At 35.9% G+C, this 16,171-nt stretch overlaps 2 protein-coding genes across 2 annotated transcripts in view; one reads left to right on the plus strand and one right to left on the minus strand.

Annotated features, from left to right (window-relative positions):
* Positions 1 to 6,141, minus strand: part of LOC125224754 (probable E3 ubiquitin-protein ligase HERC4) — a 33,053-nt gene extending 26,912 nt beyond the window's left edge. Inside the window, 3 exon segments of the mRNA XM_048128205.1 lie at positions 1,651 to 1,887; positions 3,129 to 3,300; positions 5,864 to 6,141. Coding sequence (XP_047984162.1) covers positions 1,651 to 1,887; positions 3,129 to 3,300; positions 5,864 to 5,929 — 475 coding nt within the window. The 5' untranslated portion in view covers positions 5,930 to 6,141.
* Positions 6,142 to 6,911: 770 nt separating this feature from the next.
* LOC125224947 (zinc finger SWIM domain-containing protein 8 homolog) overlaps positions 6,912 to 16,171 on the plus strand; it is a 56,757-nt gene continuing 47,497 nt past the window's right edge. Inside the window, exons 1-3 of the mRNA XM_048128466.1 lie at positions 6,912 to 6,918; positions 6,977 to 7,249; positions 15,704 to 15,952. Of these exons, the coding sequence (XP_047984423.1) occupies positions 6,912 to 6,918; positions 6,977 to 7,249; positions 15,704 to 15,952 (529 nt within the window). The remainder of the gene's footprint in view (positions 6,919 to 6,976; positions 7,250 to 15,703; positions 15,953 to 16,171) is intronic.

The raw sequence follows: 16,171 nt of genomic DNA on the forward strand, positions 1-16,171 counted from the left end.
ACTTTCAAATGTTGGATTATGTTATCAATTCGTCTGTATATTTTTTAATGTTTGTTATTCGATATCTCCGTCATTTCTGAACCAATTTTGAAATCTGGATGATTCTGAAGTACTTACAGATGAGAATGATTATCAGAACGGAACTCTAACCAGGGGCGGCTCACTCTTCATCAGCAGTTCCACTGCACCAAATGTCACTGTTCTGGACGTAAGTGCATGCTGTTCTTATAAAAATACCAAAGTCACTATAAGTGTGCCGTTCAGATTTGAGGAGTTCCGTTCTGACCATCATCAGCAATTCCACTGCACCAAATATCACTGTTCTGGACGTAAGTGCATGCTGTTCTTATAAAAATACCAAAGTCACTATAAGTGTGCCGTTCAGATTTGAGGAGTTCCATTCTGACCATCATCAGGAGTTCCACTGCACCAAATGTCACTGTTCCGTACGTAAATGCATGCTGTTCCTTTAAAAACACAAAAATCACCATATGTATGCCTTTCAGATTTGAGGAGTTCCCTCGATTTCTCCAGGATCCCATCATTAGAACTGGGTTCTGAGAAAAATGGGACCAATCTGTATGCATATACATTCAATAAAAAAAAAATTTTTCAAAATCGGTCTAGTAACGACGGAGATATCGAGGAACAAACATTAAAAAAAAAAAAAAAAAAAAACATACAGACGACTTGATAACCCCTTCCTTTGAGATTTGGAAGGCGGTTAAAAAACGCACTTTCTACCACGTACTATTCAAGTAGGTACGTGTTTTTTTCTTAAATACTGACGAAATAGTATTTACGTAAAATGTCTGAATAGATGGTTCCACAATATTTAAGTAGGTACCAAACTTTCGAGATGATAGATCGCAGCATCTACCTAAATAAAAAAACAAGTATTTGGTTGCAATCGAATTAATGTCGTTACAGGTAAATCCTTATTGATTTTAATGCATCATATCATTATAGCTTTAAATCTCACTTTTACTTAACACTGCAAAAATATAACAACCACTTACGATTTTGGAAGTCTAGGAATTGTGAAGAATGTTATTTCCGGATTTTTAGAAGTGTTCCCATACATCCATAAATACTACAGTAACAAAATGTCCTTGGCACTGACGTCATTTTCACACACACGTCAACACAGCGCTCAAACGCGGCCCCGACTGTCCAGCCCAATATTTACCAGTTTCGCATGTTTTCGCTCCATGCGAGGGTAGTTTTTCGACACACCGCGCGTCGTGAAGTTTGTAAGAAGAGTTATTACTGCTTTATACTGTGCTTGTGTTGTGGGTACTCAGACAACGATATATATAATACACAATACTTATATGCATAGAAAACATCCATGACTCAGGAACAAATATCTGTGCTCATCACACAAATAAATGCCCTTACCGGGATTCGAAAGGCAGGGTCACTACCCGCTATGCCAGACTGGTCGGTTGGATGTATGTTGGAGAAAATAATATTTGTAATTCAATTCTAGGTACTATTTGTCAGAGCCAGAAAAGTTTTGAACAGTTTTTTATGTCCCATTTTTGCAAGTCCTATGAATGCTGGATTTAGTACCTCAGGTATGACTTAGACTTACTTCTTAGCATAAATTGCTTATGTAATAATATGTGGACCTGTCACCATACTTACTATTTGTCAAAGCTAATGAATGATACGATCCACATGCAATCTGTATAACATTTTTCGTAGCCAGTGCCTTTACTATCTTAGGTTTGTCCTGGGCATGTGAGCCTAGGTTACTACCAAGCTGTCCTAGAAGGTCTGAACCCCAGCTGAATGGTTGTCCCCATTCATCCAGGGCCATTGAATGCTGCATGCCACATGATATTGCTGATATTGTACAGCCTTTGAATGTTTCTACTAGAGCTGGAAGTAAAAGTATAATCACTGTTATTTTAATCGTATTTAACCTATGAAAATAAAAATAAACAGATTCAAGCAAAATGTTACATTAAAAAAGCGACTGGTACTACTTTCCTGGGTGTGAACTGTGAACTTATTAAACAGTTGAGGAATATCATAAAAAAAAATATCATGATATAATGAAGCTTTGTGAAAATCAACTTTTCTTGTTAGTTTACTTTTTTTGATAGTGATAATTTAGATTACTGATTCTCCATAATGGTCCATAAGTTACAGGCAAACTAAGCAAAGACTGAACTATAATAAACTCTATACACTTAGTAGATTATTTGCAGTTATTCATTTAGCAATCCTTATTATTGACTAGCTAGGTTTACGGCTGACTGATTCAGTTGGTTTTCCTGTATTTGGGCTGATTATCGTGATTATCTGATTGTAATGATATGTAAGAAAATCAAATACACAAGATTAAGAGTCAGAGACAGAGAGGCAGATGTTGATTTTGAATTTTACGATTTTAGCAGAAGGGCCTCAAACTTGATTGATTAAACTAAACTACCATCAACTAGAAAACTACTATTCAGTAACATTGTATGCAAAATGCATTGTCATCTTGCTAAACATAGATGATCATAGTCATAGATGTATTTAGTTCAATAACCTCAGTCAATAGGTCTGTTCAGAATACAACTGTTTGGTGACAAAGGGCTAGAAATTTTAATCAATATTCATATTCAATATACTAAGTGTACCCCTGTCAAGAATTTCATGATATGGGCTAGTAAAGTAGGTAAAAACTTCATGCAAAGATTTTCTAAAATGTCAATATGCAATGCCAAAACCAACTTGTTGTTATAATATTTGTAAGTAATAAAATCAAATGCAATAAGAGAGTAAGGGGGGGTCTTTGCCCAGCAGTGAAACGCTCCATCCAGGGTAATAAATAATATTAATTATCATCCATACTTAATATTATAAATGGAAAAGTGTGTGTGTCTGTTTGTTTGTCTGTCTTTCACGGCAAAACGGATCGACGAATTGACGTGATTTTTTAACTGGAGATAGTTTAAGGGATGGAGAGTCACATAGAATACTATTGTCTCTTTCTAACCCCCCACTTCCCTAAAATGGAAGGTGGAAGTTTGTATGAAGCAGTCTGCAATTTTCGAAATTTAATGTGACTAGCGGGAGCGAAGCTCCGGTCAAAAACTAGTATTAATATATTTTAGACTTTTTACACTCACCAGGAAAGGACCCATCAGGGGTAGTTGTGTGTCTGCCAAGTTGTCCAACATCATTATTTCCGCATGAATATAAATGTCCACTGCTTGTCAGGTATAGGGCGTGAAATTCACCAGCAGTCACTGTCTGCACATGGTTGCTTTCTGACCATTTTGAGAAAGTCGGTTTTAATACCTGAAAACATAAAATGAATATTATAGGATTGTGATCGCTTACCATCAGACGACTTGTCTGCTTGTTTGCCTCCTCCTTACCAATACTATAATAATAACAAAAGACTATGAAATAGTCTAAGTGCATAGACAGTGTAGTGTAACGGACTTAAAACAGAAATTCGAAATATAGTGAAGTGTCATCTATCCTGAGGGAAAGGCATGTTATATATTGACATGTGGGTAGATTATGAAGATCTGCGGGTACCCCCAGTTCGGTTCTAGCCAGCAGCAAGCCAGCACGCGTATGTAACACTCATAAAAAAGGTTTCCAAAATAGACTCAGCTTCGACCTTATGAAACTAGGAAATCAGGATCCATCTCTTAGCTGTCTATTGAACAGAATGTTACCTTGTTTCAGGGCCTACTAAATATTTGCTACAGTTCAGGAAATGCTGTTATAAGACATGCTGATAAAAATTGTCTAAGCCCAAGTAGACTTGCTTATAATATAGTACAAACAAAACATTTATGGCTCAAAAGAAAACATTGGTGTTTATCACAAAAATATATACCAAGATTTGACCTGTGGATCAGCGTTCTACTCTTTTTAGGTGGGATATTCAAGCAATAAAAAAAGTTCTATCAAACTTTAATACATATTAGTAATAGTTAATAATAGATTAGGTTACCTTAGTAGGTATTAAAAATTCATAAATAAAAATATATATTCAAATAACTGTTCTCCATATATATCATAATGAATGAAAATGTATACAATGAAAATAATGAGTATAAAATACTGATAACTAATTAGCATTAAAATACTGATAACTGATTACGAAAGGGCTAAAGAAATCATGCCTTAAAAAAAGAAAGCTATACTTTAAATATCATAAAGAGCACACAAACAAAAAGTACAACAAACGAAAATATGTAGCATACTCAAAGTTGCTAAAAAAATGTATTCATAAAGCCCAGCAACTTAATAATATTTCCTATATAAATAATTCTAAAAACAAGGGTAGAGCAGCATGGAACTTAATAAAAGATAATCTTAACTTGAATATAAAAATAAATAAATCAGAAATTGAATACATTACAATGAATGACAAAATATTAGACGACCCTTTGAAAATGTGCGAGATATTTAATGACTATTACACCAATAATTCAAATGACAGGATAAACTCTTACAATGGAAGTCCAAAAATAAATACAGTTCATAATAGTGTTTTTCTTTCTCCCTTAGATGAGTATGATGTGATCAAAATTATAAAATCATTAAATGATACAAACTCAACCAGATATGATGAGATTCCAACAAAACTTTTAAAATTATGTGCAGTACAAATAGCATCACCCCTTAGCTACTTGATAAACTTATCTTTCGAGCAGGGTTGTTTCCCTGACCGCCTAAAAGTAACCATTATAAAAGTTTTTTTCAAAAAGGGTGACCCGACTTCGATAAATAATTATCGCCCAATTGCACTAATACCCATATTATCAAAGGTCTTCGAAAAAGCTATGTATAGTAAAAATAAACAATTTCTTCGACAAAGGTAATGTCATCCATCCAAATCAATTTGGCTTCAGGAAGGATACATCTACATCTCATGCTTGCTTTACTTTGGTTAGACACATTACTCAATCACTTAATGACAATCAACCTATCTTAGCAGTTTTTCTGGACATGAGCAAAGCCTTCGACAGCGTCTGCCACAAAACTCTGCTAACTAAACTAGAAAATTATGGCATTAGAGGGAAGGCTTATGATTGGCTCAAAAGCTACTTATCTGAGCGAAAGCAATACGTGGAAATTACTAAAATAGTCCAGAAAAAGAAAACGACTTATAAGTCTCTACCAAAGAATTTTTTGAATGACTTTGCTGATTATGCTAATTTTATACTGTATTATATTACCGCTGCACTATATGTATACAATAATTTTGAAATGTTTTTATTTACTGATTATGTTGTGTTGATTATGATTATGTTAATTGTATGCCATATTATGTTACTGCTGTACTTCATTCAATAATTTTAGAATGATTATTATGTTATGTTAGGTAGTTAATTGATTATGTTAATTTTATGTTACATTATTTTCCCCTTCAACTTCATATAAATATTTCTACGCCGTTGCATGCCGGCAGAATATGCTGTTCTAACACCTATTTTACTAACAAAAACTGTACCATATTCTCAGAAATAATCTATCTATCTATCTATCTATCTATTAAGCCCCTTTTTTCTGAATTAGAGAATGTCTCTTAGTTCAGTGTGCCGCTTGGCAAAGGCCTCCTCTAGCTCTTTCCATTGACGTCTATCCTGGGCCACTCTTCTCCACTTCGAGCCCAATGTAAGCTTCAGAAATAAATGATTATGATTATGATAGCTCAATAACAATTGGATCTATTTCATCATCTATGCGAATTGCGGAGAAAGAAGTGCGAATAGAAAAAACAACTAGAGGTTAACAATACTTCTAGAAAGGATCATTGTATTGTAATTCAATAGGTGACCAATTAAAGGTTACAAAAGGACTTTGTAGTATTGTAAATATTATACATCACAGGACTTACCAAATCTGTATTTTGAGAGGTCTCAATACACAATTCGTGGTGCGTGGAATTGCCCCAACAAAACATTTCGTGTAAATATACTCTTCAACTACTTCCAGAAACTAAATTATAACCTCTACCAAAACTCTATCGATAAATATTCAGTCAATTGAGAAATGAGGTAGATAAATGGTATCCTTTAGTTATTTATATGCTCAAAAACAATTTTTCTTACGACGTTCTTTACGAAAATAATACATTATTTACTTTTAATCGAGAATAGTCGTCATTATCACCGCATAATGAGATTGAATTGACAATGACAAGCCCGAACTGACATGACATTTCATTTTCGTTCAGCTGACATTTACGGTTTATTTATAAACACCGGTTTTTGAAAACCTTAAGGTCAGGAAGTGAATGCCAGCTTTATAAAGTCTATTCACTATCCGATTATATAGACACCACTGCCATCTTGCGACGAATAGCGAAACTATGTACTGAAAAATACTTGTCAAGTTCGACTCCACTAAATAATTTCAGGGACCCGTCGAAGATTTATGATATTTTTTTATGAGGTAGTGTTTATGTTATGAAATAGAAGTAGATGACAGCAATTTGCTCCATATCATGTACAGGAAACTTTTAAACAGGAATGAATCAGTTATTTTTTTAATGAAATTTCTCGTTGAATATATTGTCCGTCTTTATTTGTTTTATTGTTAAACTGAAATTACGTTGTTTTGAAGTTTGAAGTGATGCTGAAACTTGAGAACGGAACCCTGATTTTTTTTATATATTAGCGCCACCTAGCGTACAACAACGGAACCTCGGAAAACATCATCTGCTACTTACTATACATACTTTTTTATTGATAGTTATTGAAATAGATAGACGGGGAAGGGACGTTGTTCGGCCATATTTGTTATTGTGCTCGATAGGGATTTATTTAGATCGTTTCATTTTAGAATAGACTAGTTAATATTTGTGATGTATTTTATTTCCTTATTACCTTTTCTCAAAAGTTTCTATACAGTGACATAAACAAGTACTACTTATGAATATAGTTATGCTCAGTGACTGTGGATACCCTCTGTGGTAATTCGTTGTAGTCATCCAGCGATATTTATTGAGAATTAGTGTCGATAAATCGCTTTAAAGTGGCGGGGGCGTCAAATAGCAATGGAAAAGGGGGCCGACAAGCTGCCCCGGTCGACGTGGGGTCTCCCCTGCTCGATTGGGAAGAGGGTGACCATTTCAGTTTTGAGGACTCGGAACGTTTCGAAGGTGATTCGTTGTGCAGTTGGAGCTCGGAGCCTGAGAGCCTGTGCAACAACTGGCGAGGATGGAGAAGGCCGAATCTACAGAACTCATTCGGCAACCGTTCCGCGAAAAAGTCCGTTCAAGGTAAAGATTCTCTCACACAGCTGATCCTTTGTCTCGATCGGCCGAAATTAGGCCAGTATTACCTAATTTCTGACAATAGTCTCCTTTGTGCCCTGAAATAAACTAGTTTTATGTCATGATTTTTCGATATGCATGCATTTTGATCTCATTTTCAACGAAAGTGAAGTAGTGTAGTATAGGCACTTACATAGTTTGTATCTACATACAAAGAACAGGTGCTGTGAAGTCATTTACCTCTGACTGGCCAGAGCAGTTAATAATAATACTTTGGTTTCCAATCCCTGCTCTTTGTGGATCAACATTCTCAAACAACATTGTATGCATCAAATTTGACTTTTAGTTTCACTGTAATTTACTTTTCTCAGTTGATAGAAAGTTCCATACAGTGTATCTGTACTTTCACAACTTTCACTGATTCATTTTTAATAGTCATAATTGAGATTTCCCTTATATTTTGTCACTTAAAACAGAACTAATCTTACAAGGCTCCATTTTACTATTAGAAATGTTGTTTTGTTATTATATTTACATAATATTTCTTAGTATGCATGCTACCTATGTTCTAAGTTGTAGGGTTTATAAAATTGTCAACTCAATCTTTAACTTGGAACCATGAATGTGTTTACAATATTTTATTTTATTAAAATTAGCATATGATGCATATTAAATTAAATATTCATATTCATATCATTTATTGCATTCATGTTCATTACATATACAGGTGGTAAAGATACAATAAGTCGGTACATGATACCCTGTTAGGGCGTTGCAATTACCTTAAAAACTAATTGTAGCTATTTACAAGTTATAATCAGAACTACATTATTCAATACACAATAAAATAATAATAATAAAAAGAAGCAAAATATGTGATAATAAAAATAAGAACATGTCAGTCAATAATTATCTTCGTCATCATAAAATCTCAACTATTAAATAATTAAATTAAATATGATAAAAAAAAAGATATTTATAAAAAATAAAGAGTTAAATTACATTGATTATTTATTTATTTATTCTAGTGTTCTATCTGATAAAAATTCCTCGATTGTATAATATGCCTTTCATATTAACAATGACCTAAGTTTGTTTATAAATGGTTGTATTTTTTGTTCACTTGTTATGGTTTTTGGTAATTGATTGTAAATTTTCACAGATCTATAGTGGGGGCTATCTCGAAACATTTCTAAGTTTGGTTTTGCTGGTAACAATAGTTTGTCTTGTCTTCGGGCACTTTTAACATGGTCGTACAAAGTAATATGTTTCCTAACAAAAACGGCAGTTTCCAGAATGTAGAGACAGGGAAGGGTGAGCATGTTTTCCTTAACAAAATGTTCTTTACATTCAGCTCGGCCGCGAGCGTTTACAATTATTCGGAGGCACTTCTTTTGGCATACGAATAGACTTTGCGCTTTTGAGCTGTGTCCCCATAGAACAATTCCATACTTTAGCCATGAGTACGCATACGCGTAATATGCAGACTTGGCGCAATCAGAGTGTGTGTTCGATTTCAGCAGATTCAGGGCAAATATGAATTGAGATAGTTTTGACTTTATTATTGAAATATGCTCCTGCCAACTAAACGAAGTATGGATAGTGATACCCAGAAGGTTGAAATTCGTTACTTCCTCTACACTTAATGTATTAGTTACTGTAGATAAGTCTAGGGGTTCTTTCTGGTACGGATGAAATTGTATAATTTTTGTTTTTAGGTTATTGATTTCTAGATTATGATTTGCGAGCCATGAAGTCGTGTTGTTATAAGATTCTATAATTTTATGTGCATCGCTTAAGTTTTTGCAATCAAAAAGGAAGGACACATCATCAGCATAGAGTATATTAAAATCGTTTGTTAACTTTGGCAGATTATTAATATATATAATAAAAAGCAAACATCCTATCACGCTACCTTGAAATCATATTTTTATTTGAGTTTATTTCCTCAAGGGCTGTGATGTACTGATTGTATTGGTTATTTTTTTTGTTTTATTTATTGATTTCTTATAAATACACTTAAGTGTCTAATTTTTATGTTAATAATATATGGTTTACTGTTTCTTTCATTAGAAATTATGGTATAATTTTTGAAGTTTTTTTTCTGATTTATTTATGATTGGGGTAAAATAAGTTATTGAATTATACTGATTGTATTATATAAATAAAGTGTAAAGTATGTTAAAGCTTTTCTGTGTCAGGGCCTATTCTTTGTACAGATGTAGTGCGTAAAGGGTTTCCTTCATATTTTTCTGGAAACATTAGTATTTATGCTAGTTCAATCAATGTCAGTACATCTTGTACTGAGACTGACTGACATAGCATGACATGTTCGTATGTTTCCGTAACAATATGTGCAAATATTTTCACACTACATCTGTACCAACATATGACTTATTTTCATACTTTTTTGTGTTTGAATGAATTGAACTTTTAAAGAATTTACATTGTAAATATTGTCGCTGTGCGTAATTGTGAAAAGAAAAACAAACTAATTTGAATATTTTTCATGAATTAGCAGTTGCACAAGTGCAGCAACAAACTTATAAAATATTATTGTACCGCTTGACCCACATCTTAATATATTATCAAGTAGCTTTTTCCCGCGGGTTCGCTCGCGTTAGAAAGAGACAAAAAGTAGCCGATGTCACACTCCATACCTTTAACTATCTCCATTTAAAAAATCACGTCAATTCGTCGCTCCGTTTTGCCGTGAAAGACGGACAAACAAACAGACACACACACAACACACATTCCCATTTATAATATTAGTATGGAAAAATAATAATAAAGATGTTTTTTCAAAAAGTTTGAACACTGGTACATTTTAAATACTATATTATAATATTGTTATGTGCCAGCGGCTTTGCTCTTGATTAACATCACAGTGTAACAAGAGGAATAATTTTAACAGCATATTCCTCATCATATTAGAAGAGTAAAATGTCATATAAACATTCATATCAAAAAGTAACTTTTTTTAGTAAAAGTAATTTTTTTTGGCAAAGTTAGCTTGACGTTATGTAACATTTAATCTTTTTTTTTTCCTCAGAAACGCGTAGTTAAAATCTTGTACACCATGTATATTCTAAGGAAAATGATAACTGATAAGACTATCTATATCTCTAAACTTATTTTGTTAGTAGCGCTAGAAAAACAAATTCTTGTTTTCACAATAACTTTTTCATTCAATTTTGTGACATTATTTGGTAGGTTTGAATGGTTTTTAAATAGTGTTTATTATTTATAGTAAATACTAAGTTGTTGAAGTTCTCTCGGGGTAGCCTCACTCCCTAGAGAGCGCGTCCCCAGCCGGCGGATAGGGGAATGCTCACTGAGCTAGTAGCATACTAGCTCAGGGGGTAGGAGGGAAATTAAATACCTCCCGCGGACCACAAGGCCGGAGATGGTAACTCCGAAATCAAACCCCACCTGCGAGCTTCTTGGGCATATTCGAAGTAGAGGTCACAGCCGAAGCGACGACTTAATTGACAAGAATAGCAAGAATTCGCAATCTACACAAAAACTACGACTAGCGACATGGAACCTGGGCTCCCTAACTGGACGTAGTCAAGAATTGGCAGTCACCCTCAAACGTCGTAATATAAATGTGTGCTGCCTCCAGGAGACACGATGGAAGGGATCAAAATCCAGGGACCTAGGCCTAGGGTACCAGCTGGTCTACTATGGAACGGACAATAAACACAACGGAGTCGGCATTGTATTGGATCATCATTTAAAAGACAGAATTGTTAACATAGATAGAGTAACAGACCGCCTTATAGCTGTTAAATTAGCACTAGATCACCAACCAATTATGAACATAATATGTGCGTATGCGCCTCAAGTGGGATGTAATGATCGGGAGAAAGAGGCCTTTTGGGAGGACTTGGACGACATGTTGGTAAATATACCACCAAGGGAGACCAAATTCGTCATGGGAGACCTGAACGGCCACGTAGGTAGCAATAACTGTACGTATAATATGGTCCATGGAGGTTATGGGTATGGGCGTCCTAACAAGGAAGGAGAACAAATTCTTGGTTTTGCCTCAAGACATAGTATGTTTATAGTTAATACTAGTTTCCAAAAGAAACCAGACCACCTGATTACCTACAGCAGTGGAGGGAAAAAGACTCAAATAGACTTCATCCTCGCCGACAGCGAATTAAAAAAGGGCTTCAAAGACTGCAAAGTAATTCCAGGAGAAGCTCTGACTTCTCAGCATAGAATCCTAGTAAGTGTATATTCTTTGCCCAAGCCTATTAAGGAAACTAGAGACAAAACACCTAGGATCAAATGGAAAGAACTAACTAGCTCTAAGGGGAACGCACTGCTGGAAGATCTGAATGACTACCTGACAAAAGATATGAGCAATACATATAACAACACTGAAAAAATGTGGTCAAGCTTTGAAAATTTCTGCCGGAGTCAAGCGGGAATACGACTAGGAGTTGCTAAAGGAGGTCTGAGTATAGGAAAGGATCCATCTTGGTGGAACCAAGAAGTTAAGGCATGCATTGAGGACAAAAAGAACTCGTTTAAAAAGTGGCAGGAAACACAATGTGCATATGACCACGATAAGTATAAGGCGGCAAAAATATTGGCAAAGAAAACTGTGGCAAAAACCAGAGCTGATTCAAGAGAAAAGATGTACACCAAACTGGAACAAGCGGATACAGATACCGAAATTTTTAAAATTGCCAAGTCAAGACATAAATCAATGCAAGATATTAAAAGTAATAAATTTATTAGAAATAGTGAAAACATGTTACTAACGTCCAATGAGGACATAACAAATAGATGGTATGAATACTACAAGGACTTAATGAATCAAGAGTTCCCGAGCCAAACAATGCACCTCCTACCACCAACCGAAGGACCTATACAGGAGATTGGTATCAATGAAGTTAAGATCAATGTAAGAAAAATGAAGAAGAATAAAGCTACGGGCCCCGATGAGATCCCAGCAGAAGTATGGAAGTTACTTGGGCCTACGGGATTAGAATGGCTGACTAGACTTTTCAATCTGATCCTTACCACTAAAATGATACCAAACTCGTGGCGTCTTAGCCACTTAATCCCCTTTTACAAAAACAAGGGAGATGTAACGGAGTGTGGAAACTACAGGGGAATTAAATTGACGTCTCATACATTCAAGATCTGGGAACGTATTCTAAATAACCGCATCCATTCGCTGACATCAATATCCCCTAACCAGTTTGGATTCACACCTTCAAAATCCACCACCGACGCCATACAAGCTGTGCGAATAATAACCGACAAGTATCGCCTAAACAAAGAAGATCTGCACTTTGTATTTATTGATCTGGAAAAGGCGTTTGACCGCGTACCACGTATACTCGTAAGGCAGGCGCTAAGGGCACAACACCTACCCGAAATGTATGTACAACTTATACAGGACATGTATCACAAATCATTCACAAGAGTGAAAAGCCCAGCAGGCCTCAGCGAAGCGTTCGAGGTAGGAGTAGGAGTACACCAAGGCTCGGCAATTAGCCCACTACTCTTCAACCTAGTCATGGATCTTATAACCAAAGAAATCCAAGCTCCTCTGCCGATGAATCTTTTGTATGCCGACGATATAGTACTCATGGCTAATACAGCAAGCGAAATGCAGAACTTCTTACATCTCTGGGTTAACACCTTAGAACAAGCTGGACTTAAAGTTAGCCGAACGAAAACCGAACATCTGCAATGCAGGTTTACTGCCAAACATCAACCATAGGGTTTGCAAAAACCGGTTAACTTTAAAAACCGGTTAATAACCGAACCTATACCTTCAAAACCGGTTAACCGGTTTTTAACCGGTTTTGCGGATTTTTAGTAAATTACCGTACTAGTACTACGCAATAATATTACCATTACCTTCAAGAATTCTGTTGTTTATGATATCGTAGCAGGTATTACTTGCACGATGAAGATCATTTTTATCCAGTTTTTTGAAATTTTGTGAAATTTAATGCAGAAGTTGCCATAAAGGACTTGAGTGCCTATAGCGTATATGACGCTTAAACCTGTCGTGACTTTACTGTTTACTGTGATAATCACTTTACGAACTAAATATTTGTCAGTTGTGCGTTTTCTATAAGCATATCGCGGAGGTCTACAGCTCCCAGAGACACCAGTAATACAAGGAATTAACGTAGGAAAACCAAGATCTACATTTTCCCTTTATTTTAAAAATATAATTTGAAATATACAGTAGAGTCCGGTTATAACGACGCCCAAGGGACCGCTGATATTACGTCGTACAAAAAAAATTCATTTCGGTTTAAAGATATATCATTTTTTCGTATGCGTGCTTGCTCATCACCGGCAAATTACTGTCGTATTTCGTAATAATAAATAGTCGCATTCCTTGAACCTCGATTTACGTAATTAATATGACAATCTATTTTTTTATTAAGTAAAATTAGTTTATACGCAATCGAAAAATAAAAAATGGGTTCTATTTAGCTCATAAGATTAGACTGGAGGCGAACAAATTGTTAAAATTATTAAAACCAACGCTCCAAAAAGTCACATGGCCACAATCTCATCTTACAACTTGTAGGCAAGACAGGGGGCCGTGATTGGGGCGGAAATAGCTTTGTTTCCTCAATTTACTAGTAAAAACGTTGTCGCTCGTCGTTGTAACCGGACTTGACGGACGGATTTTGCGTAAAATTACGTCGTAAAACGCGGTTGGTCGTTAAAACCGGAGTCGTAATAAACGGATGTACTTTCATAATATCACATACTCGTATGTATGAAAACCAAACAAATACCTGTGCTTCCGTTATTCGGTTATTGTAAGCGGTTGGACGTTAGGTATATGCGGAGTCGTAATACTAACCGGACTCTACTGTATAAAATGTATATTTGAGTGGACTCGGGACTATTGTTTAATCTTTTAATTTAGATTATAAAGTCATGATTACACTATGACTTCTTTAAGAAATTCAGTGCAGGTGCGTAATGTTGTCAATGAAAAGTAATACATAAATCTTTATTGTTACAAAACATTGAAGAATTACGTACTTTTGACCCTTTTTTATGCCTAATTTGGTCATTTTGGGAAATAAATATAGTTTCGGTTATTAACCGGTTAGAGACTTTTAAAACCGGTTTTTAACCGAGGCCAAAATGTCTCGGTTAACCGGTTTTTCGGTTAACCGGTTAACCGGTTTGCATACCCTAATCAACCATCAACGGTGTGTTACCCAGACTCAAAACCGGTACCAAAGGTGACACAGTTCAAGTACCTGGGCTCAGTTATCACAGAAGATGGGACCATAGAAGCTGATGTAGCGCATCGAGTCAATGTCGGCTGGCAGAAGTGGCGCACGCTGTCTGGAGTACTGTGTGACACTCGCATGCCCGTCCGAACCAAAGGCAAGGTCTACAAGATGGCTGTCAGGCCAGCTATTCTTTATGGATCGGAGTGCTGGGCTAGTAGAGCAACAAACGTACAAAAACTTCATACAGCCGAAATGAAAATGCTTAGATGGTCCGGGGGGGTTTCACGACTTGATAAAATCAGAAACGAGTACATTCGCGGCAGTTTTAAGGTGGCTCCCATACCCGAAAAACTTACGGAAAACCGACTCAGGTGGTACGGGCACGTGATGCGAAGAGGCGAAGACTACGTGGCCAAAAAAGCTTTAAATCTCCCGGAAAAAACAAGAGGCAGGGGACGCCGTCCGTCAACATGGTGGACCAGCATGGCCCAACTAACTAAAATAAATAATTTACCCGACCCGACAACCCTCGACAGAATCTCGTGGCGCAAGATAATTAGGAGAGCCGACCCCACCTAAAGTGGGATGGAGCAAGGATGAAGAAGAAGACTAAGTTGTTGAAGTGCCTCTTTTTAGGGTTGCTACCAAAAAGGTACTATAGGAACCCTTATGGCGCTCGCCTGGCGATCTGTCCGTCTGTCTGTCTGTCCGTCTGTCACATTATTAAATATCTTGAGAACTACTTCTGCTATCGCTATGAAATATGGAATACTTATGAATATTGTTAACCTCTACAAACTGAAAGTATATTTTTTTTTATTTATTAATTTTTATTACAGAAAATGGCCAAAATGAAAGGGGGGGCAAACTGTAAATTTCAAGTAACTAGGTCAAGTGGGGTATCATTAGAAAGAGCTCAAACTGTACATATCAAAACAATTTTTTTAATTTTTTGGTTGTGGAAAAAAAATGTTTTTGGAAGGAAAATGTAAAAAAAAAATACTTGACTTAAATGTTTAACATGTACGTATTTGCAACAGTATGGCTATCCTTAGGGTGTTACCACATCAATTAATTGATTTGTTTAAGACAAAAAAATTATTTCATTTCATTTCAAGACGTTTATGTGGAAATATCAATTGATTTCCACTCCACTGTTCCATATCAATTATTTGTGTTAAGACTCTCAAATAAAACATTGCTTTTGTTGTTACAGAAAAGACAGTATCAACTCTAAGCGAGTTAGCAGCAAAGTGCGTGGCCTGCCACATACCGTTTGAACTAGTAGAACATGTGTACCCACCCGTTCCGGAGCAACTGCAGCTACAGATCGCCTTCTGGAGCTTTCCGGACAGCGAGGATGACATCAGACTGTATTCATGTCTGGCAAATGGGTCAGCGGATGAGTTCCAACGCGGCGAGCACTTGTTTAGAGATAGAGCGGTTAAAGATGTGCTACAGATTGGTACGTGTTTTTTTTATATATTGAGAGTCTACTCTTTTGCAGTGCTCCCTTTAGTTTTAGTCACTTTTATGTGTGATATGCAACACATAGTACCTACGGCAAGTACGACCATTACAGGACAGCTTGGACAACACACGAATTCCTTCCCGAAAATATTGTTCCTATTACCTACTTACTCTTATTATATTTTATTGACACATACGGTTGATTTTGTCAACT

The sequence above is a fragment of the Leguminivora glycinivorella genome, chromosome 3, assembly GCF_023078275.1.
Source record: "Leguminivora glycinivorella isolate SPB_JAAS2020 chromosome 3, LegGlyc_1.1, whole genome shotgun sequence".
NCBI lineage: Eukaryota > Metazoa > Arthropoda > Insecta > Lepidoptera > Tortricidae > Leguminivora > Leguminivora glycinivorella.